Source organism: Pseudogymnoascus verrucosus (genome assembly GCF_001662655.1).
Source record: "Pseudogymnoascus verrucosus strain UAMH 10579 unplaced genomic scaffold scaffold_37, whole genome shotgun sequence".
Classification (NCBI taxonomy): Eukaryota; Fungi; Ascomycota; class Leotiomycetes; order Thelebolales; family Thelebolaceae; genus Pseudogymnoascus; species Pseudogymnoascus verrucosus.
Window position 1 is genome coordinate 252,118 of NW_017263688.1, and position 14,570 is coordinate 266,687.

The window sequence follows — 14,570 nt, forward strand, 5'->3', positions numbered from 1 at the left end:
TGAAGGGATATTTGAAAGGATGCGGCCTTGACCCTGTTTGTGCCTGCCACGACCTTGCCTCGATCCTTCCACGCCGACGCTTTGATGTCCAATGATGTGTCGTACTATGCTCGTACTATGATTTAACGTGCGGGAGAAGATGCCAGGATCGGCCAACGAGGCTGGCATTGGCTGACATTTGGCTGGGCATGGCCGGAACGAACTGTCTGGCACTGGCTGAGAATGATTTGAGTATGGCTGACAATGTCCGAAAATATGTGGGTGACATTGGCCGGCAATGGCTGGGAATCCCTGGCGATAGCGGGCAATGGGTTGGGTCCCGATGGCCGATCCACCCCCGAACCGGCATTTTGTTCACGCCGAGCCACCATTCCGAGAACCTGGGAAAGGAAGGGATATGCATGTTGCAGAATTTCTTTGATCTCATAGCGTAATCTTCCACCTGCATGATCCCCGAGCGATCTCCAAGCGACGCGGGCTTTGATTTTTGGCTTTTAAGATGTCCATCGCCGCCGCCGCCGGCGCCCTCACGCTGCCCCATCGCTCTCCATGATCCGCTACATGGCACAGTCGATTGCCAACGTCGATTTATGCACTGTGTTGATACCTCGTGAGCATGGTTGATACGCTGCAGCCGGCCGCGTTGGCCATAATAGGGGTTTCGTTGTTCCTCAGTACAGTCTTTTTTGCTCTACGCATCGGCGCGAGAATCTTACAAGTGAAGACGGAGAGGCATTACGACAAATTAATAAAGTGGAGTAAGTCATTCTCATCTGAAGTTTGGATGTGCTGGAGTCACGATTTACGATCTTCATCGTGTGCCTTCACTCCGTTGGGGCCGGGCAGCTTGTGCTATCCCGTGCCGTGTGATATACCGATCAACAACAATGAGTCTCACTCGTGCCGCGCTGTGCTTTGGAAATACTATTCCAACCCTTCCTGTATGGAGAGCTGACGAACTATAGGTGATGGCTTCCTCCTCGCCGCCTATGTAAGCTGTCTGCGCGAGCCTAGAAATAACATAGATCCTAATCAAGCCAGGTTCTCGTCGCCGCCGAATCATGTGTTATTATAAGATGTATTACAACACCACACCCCATCGCTCACCACGAGACATACTGACCATCACCAGATACCCTCTACACCTGGCAGGGTTACCACAAAGCGGACATCCCGCATCTTAGCATCGAGCAAAAAGTCACAGGCGGGAAGTACAACATCGCGAACCAGCTGCTCTACAACCCGATCCTCTCCCTCGTCAAGGCCTCCGTGATCTTCTTCCTTCTCCGAATCGGCAACACGCACCGCATCGCGCGGATCTCTCTGTGGGTTGCACTCGCCCTAAACCTCGCTCTCGCAATCGCCATCGTCTTCGCCTGTGCCTTCCAATGCACCCCAGCGCGTTATGTCTACGCCGCGGCCCAGATGGACTACGATGCTCAGATAGCAGCTGGCGCGGATAGCGACGGCAAGGTCAATGGCGAGGTGGTAAAAGGAGGGCACTGCTTTCATCAGGTCCAATTCTTCCTTATTAGCGCAGGACTTGCCGTCCTGACCGACCTGATTGTGCTAGCTATCCCGACGGTCATCGTCTGGGACCTGAAGATGTCACGGAGGAGGAAGCTTGTTGCTATTGGCATGCTAAGCGCTGGCGCTATGTAAGACCGCATCCCAACCTCTAATTACAAACAGCTCCGCTAACCTACCTAGTGTAACTGCCGTATCCATCGCCCGCATCGTCGTCTACAACTGGCGCTTCTCCCCGAATAACCACGACCAGACCTACGGTGTCGGCTACACCATCTCCTCGATCGAAGCCAATCTCGCCGTAGTAACCGGCAGCATCCCCGCCCTGAAACCCCTCGTCACCCGCTTCGTCCCGCGCTTCTTCTCCAACGACAAGGACTACAGCGATCGGCCGTCGGGCTACCCGCGTGGACACAGGAGTAAGAGTGGACCGAAGAGCGACAAGGACCATCATGCCCTCGACACATTCGGCGCGCAGGTTGGCGGCTGGAAGGGGTCGGGGCGGCGGACTGAGGCGTGGTCGAGCGATGAGCATATTCTCACGCGGCCGGAGGAGATTAGGAGGAATGTGGAGGTGGATATTACATTCAGCGAGGCGACTTCCGATGACGGGAAGGGGCCACAGAGTCTACGATAGGGCAGGCTCTAGAGATGGGTTGAATGAGGTTTAAAAAGACCCCTTTGAGCTTTGAGGGTGGCGCTTGGTAAGGGGATGGAACAGATATACCCTATGGCGCTGATGCTGGCGTTTCCATCGATATACATCTTATCGAACTTACACATGTTTTTCGGACGTAATGGGACTGGCTCTTAGTATTGGAGTTTTGGAATGAGTTCAGCGACCCCCCTATACCCACCCATTGGAACTTGTCCAGCCAAGTTCTGGGGCGCAAGAGGTGCTAGGGGAAGTGCAGCACACAGGATGTGCAATCAGCACAGAGGAGGACGACGATACCCGTGCGACCCAAAGCCCATGAGGATGGCTTGAAACCCCATCTCTCCATACATATTTACGCGGCAACTACGACCAAATAGAAGCATTTAATTACCTATAACTATAATAATAACCATTTCAGACCATTTTCGACAAGCTACTCACTCTAAAATGATTCAAATACGTTCTATCAGCTCAAGTTGCAGTTCTCAAATCCCCAGCTATCCACTGCACTTCAATCCCCATAGTCTTAGGCGCCACCCGTACATCCCGCCCCCTAAAACAATAGCTGCGGCATTTGCTTTGAAGCCATCGTATCCCGCGGCACTTGTATACGAGCCTGTGGTGGGGATCCCGGCGGCCCCGAGTCTGAGCGCAATAACGCCAAGGGAGGGCCTGCCAGGGAAGTTGCCCGCGTCCTGGTACTTGGCAGTCTGGGGTACGCCCCATTTCATTGTCGGGCCTATTCTGAGACAGGAACGCCCATGTTTGGTACTGGAGGGAAGCGATCGATTCGTCGTCCTTATTTGAGTTTTGGGGTAAACTCCGCTGGGATCGGAGGCTTCGGAGGGCCTGGAATGTGTCACTCGGAGCGCACGGTGATCTGCAGATCGTAATTTTTGCGAATAGTTGCTGTTGAGGCCGCCAGAGATGACGGACCTTGGCAGAGATCTCACGGAGATCTAGGGGCGGGTGTGGGCTGTGGGGGAAATTGGCAGTATGGGGCGATACGGATACAACCGCTTTCCGTCAGACGGCGTCGATGAGGTCCCTCCCAAGCAAATTCGATGAAGCTATATTCTACACAGGAGGCTCTTCTCGGCGTACATTCTGCATTCGAACTCTGACGGCTACAGATCTGCCGAAGCGACAGGGGGCATTGTAATTTACGTACGGTCAACGACATCACCAGCTACGAGTGTAAGCTCACAACGAAGTTACAGATATTCAGGATATATAGATTTAATATTACTATCCTCTCCGTCCCACAATTCGCTATATTCACCTCTTCTTGTTCTTCCCGCTCGGCCGAGCGTTCTTCTCCTTCTTTCGCTGCTCCAACTGTCGCTGCTTTCTGATATCCTCCGTGCTCTTGATCTCCCCCTTGCCACCGCCATCTCTGAATCTCCCAACCCGCTTCTCCTTGGCTTCATCAACCCTCTTCTTTCTAACATGGTAATCATCACGGTATTTATCTGCCTCCTTCGGTGCCCTCTCTTGCTTATGCTTGTACCTCGTCCCCATGCCTCTTCCAACTGAAGCACCCACTCCACCAGCCCGCTCAGCCTCACCAGTCCTCGGTAGGCGCTCCACCTTGTGCGCTTTGCGCCACCTGTCGAAACGTCCTGACTGGAACGACGCCGCGATCTTCTGTCCCGACTCTCCGCGGATCATCTTCGCGCCCTTGGATCCATCCTCGTCGTTAGCACGTGCAACGTACTTGCTGTTCTTTTTGTCCCATCTCATTCCCTTTGCCTGACTGGGCTCTGCGAAGCTCTTCGCACCATCATCGTTCGTGAGGTCCATAGTCACACCGCGAGCTGCCTCCACGAAATTGGAGTTTTGGCTTGCAGTGTTGTAGGAGCCTGAGTGGACACCGTAACCGCGTTCCTCAGCTGCGTTTAGGTTCTTGGGCGTGTAGGACATGAAGTTCTCCGAGTCCTTGTAGGAAAGGGTGCGGCCCTTGCCCTTCTGCGCGGACTTGGAGAAGGTGATTTCTAGCTCGTCCTCTGAGGCTTCGGCCATGTCGACGTCGTTGCCGCCCGAGATGGTAACCTCCATGTCTGAATCATCGTCGTCGTCATCAACTGGCGCGGCCGTAGAAATGCCTTGGAACGTGTCGTCATCGTCGGTGAGCTCTCCGGCCTCAGCCTTGGCGTCATCGATGGCCTTCTGGCGACGAGGAATGATTTTCTGTCTTCGAGCACGCATAACCTCTGCAGCTTCACCGTGTCCGGCCTTGCCCTTGTAGCCAACTTCGAAGACGGTTTCAGTAGGGCGGAAACCGGCGATGCGGGCCAGCATGTCGATGCGTGCCTGCTCATTGCTGTTCGTCTCGGTGTTGAACAGCGGGTGGAGTTGTATCCATTGTGCGGATGCAACCGACTCCTTTGCTCGCTTTGCACTCTCGCTTGAAGCAGAGTTACGAGTCTTGAGATACAGACGCTCACCCTTGACGGAGACACCGCGGAGGGCAGCGAGATCATCATCGTCACGGAGAAGCTTGTTGATCCATTCTTGGTTTGTTTCAAGCTTGTCGCGTACTACCGATCCGACAACGACATCTTCAGCGTAGTTTGGAGAGTCTCCACTCTCACGTCCGAGAAGTAAGCGCCGTCCAAGGAAAAGCTGCAAATCCAGTAGATAGGGTGCATCTGTCTCCTTAACGAGACTGTAACTCCAACCGCGCTGGCCAGCTCTGGCAGTTCTACCAACACGATGGACGAAAATTTTAGGTTGTGGAGGGAAGTCGTAGTTGACCACATTTGCCAGCACAGGAATATCGATACCTCTGGCAGCGACATCCGTGACGACCAAGATGTTGGTCATGCCAGTTCTGAAGTCCTCAACTTGCATCTTTCTAGCCGTTTGGTCCAGAGAACCATATGCGTGAGACACAGCGAAACCAGACAGACGTAGCAGGGATGCAAGGTAATCGACGTGATGCTTTGTGGCCGCGAATACAATCGTAGAGTGTTCTGTTGGCTTGTGCTTTGGGCCTCGTCCATCATCACCACGCTTCCTCTTCTTGCTTGCCTCTGCAGCCGCAACTGCGGCTGGGGGTGGCCCAGTTGGCATCTTAATAAGATCATGAAGAATGTGGAGGAGCGCGCCCTCTTTCTCTTCGCTCTTGATAGTGAAGAAGGCACTCTGGAGATCTGGCGAGATCTTACTCTCGGCGTCTAAACGCACGAGGGAAGGCTCTTCCAGACCAGCTCTTGCGAACTCAACCAGCGATTTCGGTAGCGTAGCAGAGAAGAGCAGCGTTTGCCTTGATGACGGCAATGCGTACAAAATTTCCGTAAGCTGAGCGGCGAAACCCATTTCGAAGAGGCGATCTGCCTCATCAAACACGACGTACTTCATAGACGACAGATCCAATCCCATTTCGACCTTAAGATGGAGGAATCGACCAGGTGTAGCAATGACAATATCCGGATTGGATGCCATGAATCCAAACTGCTCCTCGAGACTGTCTCCACCCACCAGTAACACACACTTCAAGTCTGTGCCACGGCCAAATTGCTTGACAACCTGCAGAGTCTGCAGTGCCAACTCACGAGACGGAGATAGAATCAGCGCTCTCGCTCCAACCTTCGCGCTATGTGCCTTTAGTTTTTCGATCATGGGGATGACGAATGCCGCCGTCTTTCCGGAACCAGTCCTAGCCATACCGACAACATCCTGGCTATCGAGAATAAGAGGAATGGCCTTGCGCTGAATGGGTGTTGGCACAGAGAATCCTTTCCGTCCAATAGCTTTGAGCAGATGCGAATTGAGTCCCATAGCCTGGAAGCCACCGCCCTTCTTAACACTCTTGCCTTTAACATTCGAAGACTTTCGGTTCGAAGCTGCCAACTCGGAAGCAATAAATGCTTCGTCGCCTTCGCCGTCGCTCTCTAGAGCCATATCTAGGACTCCATCCATGGGTATATCAGTTTTTTCTCCCGCGACGCCGAAGTTATCGTCGTCGGACTCGACATCCTCATTGAAGAGGGATTTCGTAATATCGAACTCATTTTCTGACATCGCAGGCGATGCCGCCCGGCGATTGTTTCTGGGAACCATTCTCCGTTGCGTATTGTTTGCGGAGTGGTGGAGGGCTTATCGAAGCTTCAGATTCTCAGAGATGGGAACTTTTGACATGGGACCCACCAAATTAATTTCTCACCGCCTCTGGCAGAACCTTGTGCTAGCGCCAAATCCCATCGAAAAGATTATTCGAGGCTGCACTGAAAACCGCAACATCGCATCCGGCTTTGCGAAATAAAGATGGCGCCTCCAAATGGTCGTAAAACGGCTGGCAAATTTGCGAAGCCAAAGAATGATGCTCGTTCGCTAAAGAGGAAAAGGGTTGTGGATGACCACGAGCGATTAGAGAAGGAGATCAAAGAACTGGTACATCCCCATCACTCGCATTGGGAGGCAGGAACAGTGCTAATCGCAATCTACAGGATCCCAAAGTCGCAGACATTAAGGACTTCCAACACCTTCCCTTATCGGAGCCTACCTCCAAAGGCCTCGATGCTTCGCATTTCAAAACCTTGACCGATATTCAATCGAAAGCGATACCGCTCGCCCTCAAAGGCAAAGACATACTTGGTGCTGCAAAGACAGGCAGTGGTAAAACTCTGGCCTTCCTTGTCCCTGTTCTTGAGAACCTATATCGCCAAAAATGGACCGAGTTGGATGGGCTAGGTGCCCTAATTATCTCGCCGACGCGAGAGCTGGCCATCCAGATCTTCGAGGTACTGAGGAAAATCGGGAGGTACCACTCGTTCTCGGCCGGCCTGGTTATTGGTGGTAGGAGTCTACAGGAGGAGCGTGAAAGGTTGGGCAGGATGAACATCTTGGTCTGCACGCCTGGTCGAATGCTGCAGCACATGGACCAAACGGCCGCGTTTGAAGTCGACAATCTGCAAATGCTGGTACTGGACGAGGCAGACAGGATCTTGGACATGGGTTTCCAAACCTCCGTGGATGCTATCCTGGACCATCTACCCAAAGACAGGCAAACGATGCTATTCAGTGCGACGCAGACAAAGAAGGTGTCCGATTTGGCAAGACTGAGCTTGAAAGAGCCGGAGTATGTGGCGGTGCATGAAGCTGCTACAAGCGCCACGCCTACGACATTGCAACAGCACTACATTGTCGTACCTCTGGCAGAGAAGCTGAACACCCTGTACAGTTTCATACGGGCGAACTTAAAGGCGAAGATAGTTGTTTTCATGTCATCTGGAAAGCAAGTACGATTTGTCTACGAAAGTTTCAGACACATTCAACCCGGTATTCCACTGCTTCATCTTCACGGACGACAAAAACAAACGGCAAGGCTAGATATCACATCGAAGTTCTCGTCTTCTCAAAATTCTTGCTTGTTCGCAACGGATGTTGTAGCTCGTGGTCTTGATTTCCCAGCCGTGGATTGGGTTATTCAAATGGATTGCCCTGAAGATGCCGACACATATATCCACCGTGTTGGCCGAACAGCCAGGTATGAAAGAGCAGGTAGAGGTGTTATGTTTTTGGACCCAACCGAGGAGGAGGGCATGCTTGCGCGGTTAAAACACAAGAAGGTCCCGATCGAGAAGATCAAGGTCCGAACAAACAAACAGCAAAGTGTTCAGAAGCAGCTACAAGTTATGTGCTTTCAAGATCCAGAGCTCAAGTACCTCGGGCAGAAGGCATTTGTCAGTTACACTCGATCCGTATACCTACAGAAAGACAAGGAGATCTTTAAGATCGACGAAATTGACCTCGAGGGATTTGCCTCTAGCATGGGTCTACCGGGTGCACCCAAAATCAAGTTCCAGAAAGGTAACGATGCGAAGAAGCTCAAGAATGCGCCTAGAGCTACCCTGGAATCAAGCGACGAGGAGAGTGGTTCTGAGGCTGGTGGGAAGAAGGCCAAGAAGGAGGTACGCACCAAGTACGACAGAATGTTCGAGATGCAGAACCAGAATGTTCTTTCGGGTCATTACACGAAGATGATCGCAGAGGACGAGGAGAGTGCCGATGGTGAGGCGAATGTTGGCTCTGATGAGGATGGCGACTTCATGTCCGTCAAGAGGCTCATCCCAGTCGACAGCGAATTACCTGAGGACATGGAGGAAGTTGCATCTGCTGGTCCTCAGCCAAAGATTGTCAAGGGAGCGAACGATACGGAGCTTGTCATCGACTCGAAGAGACGCGAGAAGATGCTCAAGTCTAAGAAGAAGATGTTAAAGCTGAAGGGCCACGGAACCAAGACCGTGTACGACTCTGATGGCAACGCCCACGACATTTATGAGCTTGAGGATGAGGATGACTTCAAGGCTAGAGGAACTGCCGAGGCACAGCGCGCTAGGTTTGTCGAGGAGGAGGCATCGAAGGTCAAGCAGGCAGATATTGAAGATAAGCAGCTGGCTAAGGATAAGAGGAGGGAGAAGAAGGACAAGAGGAAGGCGAGAGAGAGGGGTGATATGGATGAAGACGATGAAGCGCCAGCGCTACATGATGCCGGCAGCGACGCGGAAGATCCACTGGAATTCCTCAAGTCATTGCCAATGGGTGATGAGAGTGAAGCAGAAGAAGATGAGCGACCACAGAAGAGAGCCAAGAAGTGGTTTGAGAATGATTCGGAGGATGAGTCCAAGGCGGCCGCCACGAAGAAATCTCGTCGCCACATCATCGAGGCGGCAGACGAGCCAGAGACACTCGAAGACCTCGAAGCTCTCGCATCCGGATTACTGGGATAGCTTTTGTTGTAGAGTTCATAAAGTAGTTAGAGCCTCAAAATTATTATACCCCATTTCAGAAATCCAGTCCACTTTTTTCACCCACAGCTACTCAGTACTACCCCTCACTCTGTACCTCGCTTACCCCTACTGTTCAACGCCGACACGCCGACCGGACCGACGCTAGTCCCCACCCCGCCACATGCACCCCCGGCTGTGAATAATAACCCACCTCGGAACGCCGATTCACTCACTTTCCAGCCGCATCCATCGCTTCCTCTTGAATTGACCAGATCGCACATGGACAGCACCACACTCCGCTGACATCCGCGATGCCATCGAGCGCTCCCGCTGTCGCTACAGTGACCCAGAACGACGCGCCCAAGCTGGCCAACGGCAATGGGGATACCAGCATTAGGCCGCTGTGCGCGCAGCTTGCGTCTAGACTAAATGCTTTCCTGGCTGCCGAGCCTGAGTCCGAGATGCTGCGTGGGGTGCAGGAGCAGACGAGGACGGCGCTGGGGGTGATCACCACAGCGCTCGAGAAATACACGTAAGCCTTCATTCTCCCATCTGTCCAATTGCCGAACACAGGAGGGCAAAGCAATGGAAACCGGAGATATTGTACAATGGCCACAGAACACCACTGACGAGAACACTCCACAGATTGGAGGAAATATCTATATCCTACAACGGCGGCAAAGACTGTCTCGTCCTCCTCATCCTCTTCCTCTGCGCCCTGGCGACTCACCCCGCCCCGCTTCCCGCCCGCCTACAAAGCGTCTACATTATCTCCCCCCACCCTTTCCAGGAGGTGGATGACTTCGTCGACGAGTCAGAGGCCGATTACTCCCTGGGGCTCGCACGGTATGCGATGGATATGAAGGCGGCGTTTGCGAAGTACCTGGAGGACGAGCCGAGGGTGAAGGCGATTTTTGTCGGAACAAGGAGGACAGATCCGCATGGAATGCTGTTGACGCATTTTGATCCCACAGATCAGGGCTGGCCGGCGTTTATGCGGGTGCACCCGGTGATTGATTGGCACTATGCCGAGATTTGGGGGGTGAGTTTCTCTTTTTTCTCGATTTCTTGGGTTGCGGTCTTAGGCTAATGCTGCAAATAGTTTATTCGAGCGATGGAAGTGCCATATTGCCGGTTATACGACCAGGGCTATACCTCGTTGGGGGGGACTACAGATACGCACCCCAATCCGGCATTGAAGGCAGATAAGGGAGATGGGACAAAGGACGATAAGTTTAGACCCGCGTATGAGCTGGTAGAAGACAAGGCGGAGAGATTAGGTAGGGAAAAATGAGGGGTGGCGGGGAGGGAGGGTGACTCATGAGATGCATAGAATAGCGACGCCGTTTTGTATATATTTTTCGCGAAGCGATCACCATAGAAGCATTTTTAGTCCCTAGAGCTATGAAAATTGGGTATATTGCTCGACTCGCTGTTCTGTATATCCAGTCATTAATAATTGTCCCCTCCATGGTATAGTATCCCTTTTCCCTCGCATGTATAATTCCCACCGCGCCAAAACGCCGTAACCAAAAAGCCAACCTATAACTCATAAGTTTATCTCGGGATATCATGAATCCTTTGTCGAATTCGTAGCCAGGAACAGGATGCACACGGCTACTATACTTGCTGCCACCAATCCAAATGTCTAATCCTCCGTCAGCGCCAACTCGATATCCTCCGGGGTATTTAGGACTGACAGTCTGTGTTTTCCAACCTGATTGCACCAGCGCCACTCGCTTGCTATATAGCGTCATCGTCTTGACGTAATTTCCAAACCCGAGCACGAGGCATAATAGCCCGAGGCACCAGAAGACGATGCCGAGGGGTAGGGCCATGCGTAGTTCGAAGTCGGAAGGTTCGTCTTTGAGGTGGAAGGAGAGGATGATGGCTATGGAGACTACCGACATATAGACCGAGAGGCGGAGGTAGGAGAGAAAAGCTGCAAGTGGGAAATGTTAGCTGTGTTATAGTATGGAAGGTGGGGAAGGAAGGAGCAATGCGGAATAAGTGCAATCTGCGGAGGAAGGCACGATGGTGAATATAGTAAGTCTGCGGAAGGAAGGCACGACTCGGAAAGGCAGGAATTTGCTAAGGAAGGCGCGGCCGAGCAACTGGAGGGTCTCCAGAAGGAAGGCACGACTCGAAACGAAGAGAACCCTCGAAGGAAGGCACGACGGAGGGGAAGGAGCGGCAGAGGAGGACGTGAAGCCGCACAAAGGAGGAGCGACGGGGGAGGAAAGGAAGCTGCGTACTCCTCTCATTTGCACAGTGGTCGCGAGCATCACTGCTGTCATTCTCGAAAATCAACGGAGTCCACCACGGCGCATGGGCAAAGGCGGAGCCCCTGCGGTATCTGTATCATGCACCATCAGCCTCAGGTCTCGGAAAATTCGAGGCAAGGAGCCGCTTTGGACGTACGGATCGGCGTTGCAATTCCTCGAGCGAAACGGGAGATACCACGGTCGATACGCGCCAATCCTGTGCGCGTCTTCCGGGTCTGCCACTAGGGACATGTTTCAGTCGCAAGGCGGGTAGTACATATATATATAGAAAGAGAGATCGTGGCTTTCGTCGCTTCAAAGTTGCTTTTTCTTGGTGGTTGTCGCTTCAGTGGCTGAAGAAGGGACGAGCTTTTGATCATCGGTCATCGGTAACCTTTTAGTGAGACAAAGGGCGGCGCGGCGGTGGTTTCTCCGAGCGGGGTCGTGGGATTGTGGGATTTAGTGGATTTATAGGATGAAAGAGATGGGGCGATTGAGTGATAGCGCCACAATAGTATGTGCTACTCATGTGCTTGTATTGTAGTATGGCGTAGATAGTGAGCATCTGGTCGCCTTCGGTATCGGCTCGCCCTACCCCATTGGAGATTACCCCACAGCTAAGACCATGACTTACCGCAATGAAAAACAAGGGTCTCTCATGAAGGGCGAAGGGTAATCTAGTGGGGTGTCTCAACGGCGTACAACGGTCGGTGACTGTTGCCACCTACACTTTTTTCCTTCCCCTTCTCCCATACTATGCTACGTTGCTTTATATTTGCGGAACATTGGCACATAGTTGAATCTGCTTTGCCTGCTAGACATTTTCTTAAATATACAATTCATACGTCCTAATTGGCAGGGTATTGTTATATAGCCTCGGGATCTCGTTGTGCAGATCTTTCCAAGCTTCCTGACAGCTCCACCAAGCTACGAGAGCGAAATAATTTGGCTACAGTCATATATCAGCATTAGCAGCTGCATTCAACTCCCTTTAACCTTAATTTACATTCTTGCTCGGATATAAGTACATAACGAAATCAATTCGGCAATGAGGTAAGTATCGTGCCATATCTGGCTAAGAACGTCTCAGGGGTGCCGAGTACTGACCAAGACGACAGTAGAAACACGGGGAGCTCATCACGGCCCATTGCTGGTACATCAAGCCAACGCAGTGGTTCTGCTGGCCACTCGCACTTTGGCAGCTCGTTTCGATCAGGTTCGCCACTGGCACAGGAGTCAATCGCTCGAGATATCGCGGAGAGCTCCGGCGGTGACGATGCCGCCAGCATAGACTCGTGCGGGGATGGCGAGGGCTCCGACAACGAGTCCGAGGCCTCCACACTTCGCCCAACTCACCAGATGTCAGGCTCCTATAGGCGGCCTAGCTTCGTTGCTTTTGGAGGAGGAAACAGGCCCGCTATAGCCCCACAGCATCCGGAAATCGATCATCTCAGCAAGAGAGAAATTGCGCAGGCAAGGAAGGAAGAAGAGAGCCTGCTGCGAGACAATCATCTCGCGCCTCCAAAGCACCCACGGTCAAAGGATGAAGCGTTACCATCTAGGATATATCGTAGCATATTCAGTACGAAAGTACCAAGAGCCAGAGGTGACGACGAGGCCCCTGAGGCACTCGCTCCCGGCTTCACAGCCCAGCCAAGTGAAACCTCTCCTTTGCTCTCACATGGTGCGCCCGAGTCGGCTAGGGATATCCACGAGAGGTTGAATAGGCTATGGGAGGATGCAGTTCGCGAAGGAAAGATTGAGACGACATGGCAGCGAGAAGCAAAGACGCTGGCGCAATATTCGGCCCCTCTGATTATTACATTCCTCTTGCAGTACTCCCTGACGGTGGCGAGTATCTTTACTGTTGGACACATTGGGAAGATCGAGTTGGGAGCTGGTAAGATATGGCATGAAATCTTAAGTGAAATACGCTGACTTGTTGCTAGTCTCTCTGGCTTCCATGTCGGCAAATATCACTGGTTATGCCATTTTTCAGGGACTGGCAACCAGTTTGGATACGCTATGTGCCCAGGCATACGGTTCTGGGCGCAAGCACCTAGTCGGTCTTCAATGCCAACGAATGGTACTATTTCTATGGTCTCTCTCCATTCCAATTGGGATTTTTTGGCTTTTTTCAAACCGAATTCTTGAAGCCATAGTCCCGGAGAAGGAATCAGCAGACCTAGCTGGCCTATACCTCCGCGTCCTAATTTTTGGGCTCCCAGGGTATGCGCTCTTCGAGAGCGGCAAGCGTTTCGTCCAGGCGCAAGGTCTTTTCAGCGCGACGACATATGTCCTCCTTATCGCAGCGCCATTGAACGCCTTTATGAACTGGCTCTTCGTCTGGCGCTTCGAATGGGGCTACATTGGCGCCCCAATCGCCGTTGTAGTGACCCATAATTTGCTGCCCATCCTCCTTTTTCTCTACGTGTACTTCATCGACGGCCACCAATGTTGGAATGGCTTCAACCACCGCGCCCTTAGCAACTGGGGCCCAATGGTGAAGCTCGCTCTGCCAGGTCTCGTTATGGTCGAAGCCGAATTCCTTGCTTTCGAGGCCCTCGTCCTGGCATCCAGCTACTTCGGCACCACGCATCTCGCTGCGCAATCGGTCCTCGGAACCGTCAGCGCAATCACCTTCCAGATCCCGTTCCCCCTATCAATCGCCGCCTCGACGCGTGTTGCGAACCTCATCGGCGCCACATTGTCGAGCGCTGCACGCACCTCAGCCAAGGTGGCCATCTACGGCGCCGTCCTCGTCGGCCTCTTCAACGTCATCTTGCTCTCGACTCTGCGCCACCACATTCCCCAGCTCTTCACCGACGACCCGGAGGTTATCGAGCTCGTCGCGCGTGTCCTACCTATCTGCGCGGCGTTCCAGCTCTTTGATGCGCTTGCCGCTCTGTCGAATGGGCTCTTGCGTGGCCTGGGGAGGCAGGAGATAGGCGGCTATATCAACTTATTCTGTTACTACGTTATCGCGCTCCCGATTTCGTTCGGGACGGGGTTTGGCCTTGATTGGAAGTTGGAGGGGCTGTGGGGCGGTGTTGCGGTGGGGCTGGGGTTGGTGGCAGCGGGTGAGGGGTTCTTCCTCGCTACGACGGATTGGGATCGGGCGGTTGAGGCTGCGGCGCATAGGAATGCGCATGCGTGAGTGACGGCGGGCTGAAAAGTGTTGAGAAAGGAAGGGGGCATTCAGTTGCGAGGTACTCATGTCGGCGTTGACGTTTGTTACGAATAATATATGGGCTTGTACCAAACTACAGCGCAAGGAGAGTATGCGACGGTTACTTTATAAGAACTCAAATCTGCAACGTGCTTGGCCGGACACAGTGAGACCGTACCTTTTATTGAGAGTATACTCTCATTTCCCTTACTGTAGTT

At 52.7% G+C, this 14,570-nt stretch overlaps 6 protein-coding genes across 6 annotated transcripts; 4 read left to right on the forward strand and 2 right to left on the reverse strand.

The window, feature by feature from the left end:
• The first annotated feature begins 343 nt into the window (after positions 1–343).
• VE01_07965 (uncharacterized protein) lies at positions 344–3,169 on the forward strand. The gene is made up of 5 exons (XM_059463920.1): positions 344–758; positions 966–991; positions 1,042–1,078; positions 1,133–1,658; positions 1,711–3,169. The coding sequence occupies exons 1-5, from the start codon at positions 617–619 to the stop codon at positions 2,162–2,164; spliced, it is 1,185 nt and encodes a 394-aa protein (XP_059319514.1). The 5' UTR covers positions 344–616; the 3' UTR covers positions 2,165–3,169.
• A 268-nt stretch (positions 3,170–3,437) lies between these two features.
• Positions 3,438–6,329, reverse strand: DBP10 (ATP-dependent RNA helicase dbp10). The gene has a single exon (XM_018277394.2). It carries the CDS (start codon positions 6,248–6,250, stop codon positions 3,464–3,466), a length of 2,787 nt encoding a protein of 928 aa, XP_018128345.2. The 5' UTR covers positions 6,251–6,329; the 3' UTR covers positions 3,438–3,463.
• Positions 6,330–6,427: 98 nt separating this feature from the next.
• On the forward strand, positions 6,428–8,999 carry DBP4 (ATP-dependent RNA helicase dbp4). Its single transcript, XM_018277395.2, has 2 exons — positions 6,428–6,580; positions 6,637–8,999. The coding sequence occupies exons 1-2, from the start codon at positions 6,455–6,457 to the stop codon at positions 8,917–8,919; spliced, it is 2,409 nt and encodes an 802-aa protein (XP_018128344.1). The 5' UTR covers positions 6,428–6,454; the 3' UTR covers positions 8,920–8,999.
• Positions 9,000–9,147: 148 nt separating this feature from the next.
• Positions 9,148–10,335, forward strand: FAD1 (3'-phosphoadenosine 5'-phosphosulfate sulfotransferase). Its single transcript, XM_018277396.2, has 3 exons — positions 9,148–9,451; positions 9,565–9,961; positions 10,022–10,335. The coding sequence occupies exons 1-3, from the start codon at positions 9,231–9,233 to the stop codon at positions 10,211–10,213; spliced, it is 810 nt and encodes a 269-aa protein (XP_018128349.1). The 5' UTR covers positions 9,148–9,230; the 3' UTR covers positions 10,214–10,335.
• On the reverse strand, positions 10,333–11,701 carry VE01_07969 (uncharacterized protein). Its single transcript, XM_059463921.1, has 4 exons — positions 11,341–11,701; positions 11,175–11,275; positions 10,620–10,861; positions 10,333–10,567 (listed from the first exon to the last, which is right to left on the reverse strand). Exons 1-4 carry the CDS (start codon positions 11,433–11,435, stop codon positions 10,490–10,492), a joined length of 516 nt encoding a protein of 171 aa, XP_059319515.1. The 5' UTR covers positions 11,436–11,701; the 3' UTR covers positions 10,333–10,489.
• A 530-nt stretch (positions 11,702–12,231) lies between these two features.
• VE01_07970 (uncharacterized protein) lies at positions 12,232–14,340 on the forward strand (the record flags this gene model as incomplete). Its single annotated transcript, XM_018277398.1, has 3 exons — positions 12,232–12,236; positions 12,302–13,083; positions 13,133–14,340. The coding sequence occupies 3 exons, from the start codon at positions 12,232–12,234 to the stop codon at positions 14,338–14,340; spliced, it is 1,995 nt and encodes a 664-aa protein (XP_018128300.1).
• Between the last annotated feature and the right edge of the window lie 230 nt (positions 14,341–14,570).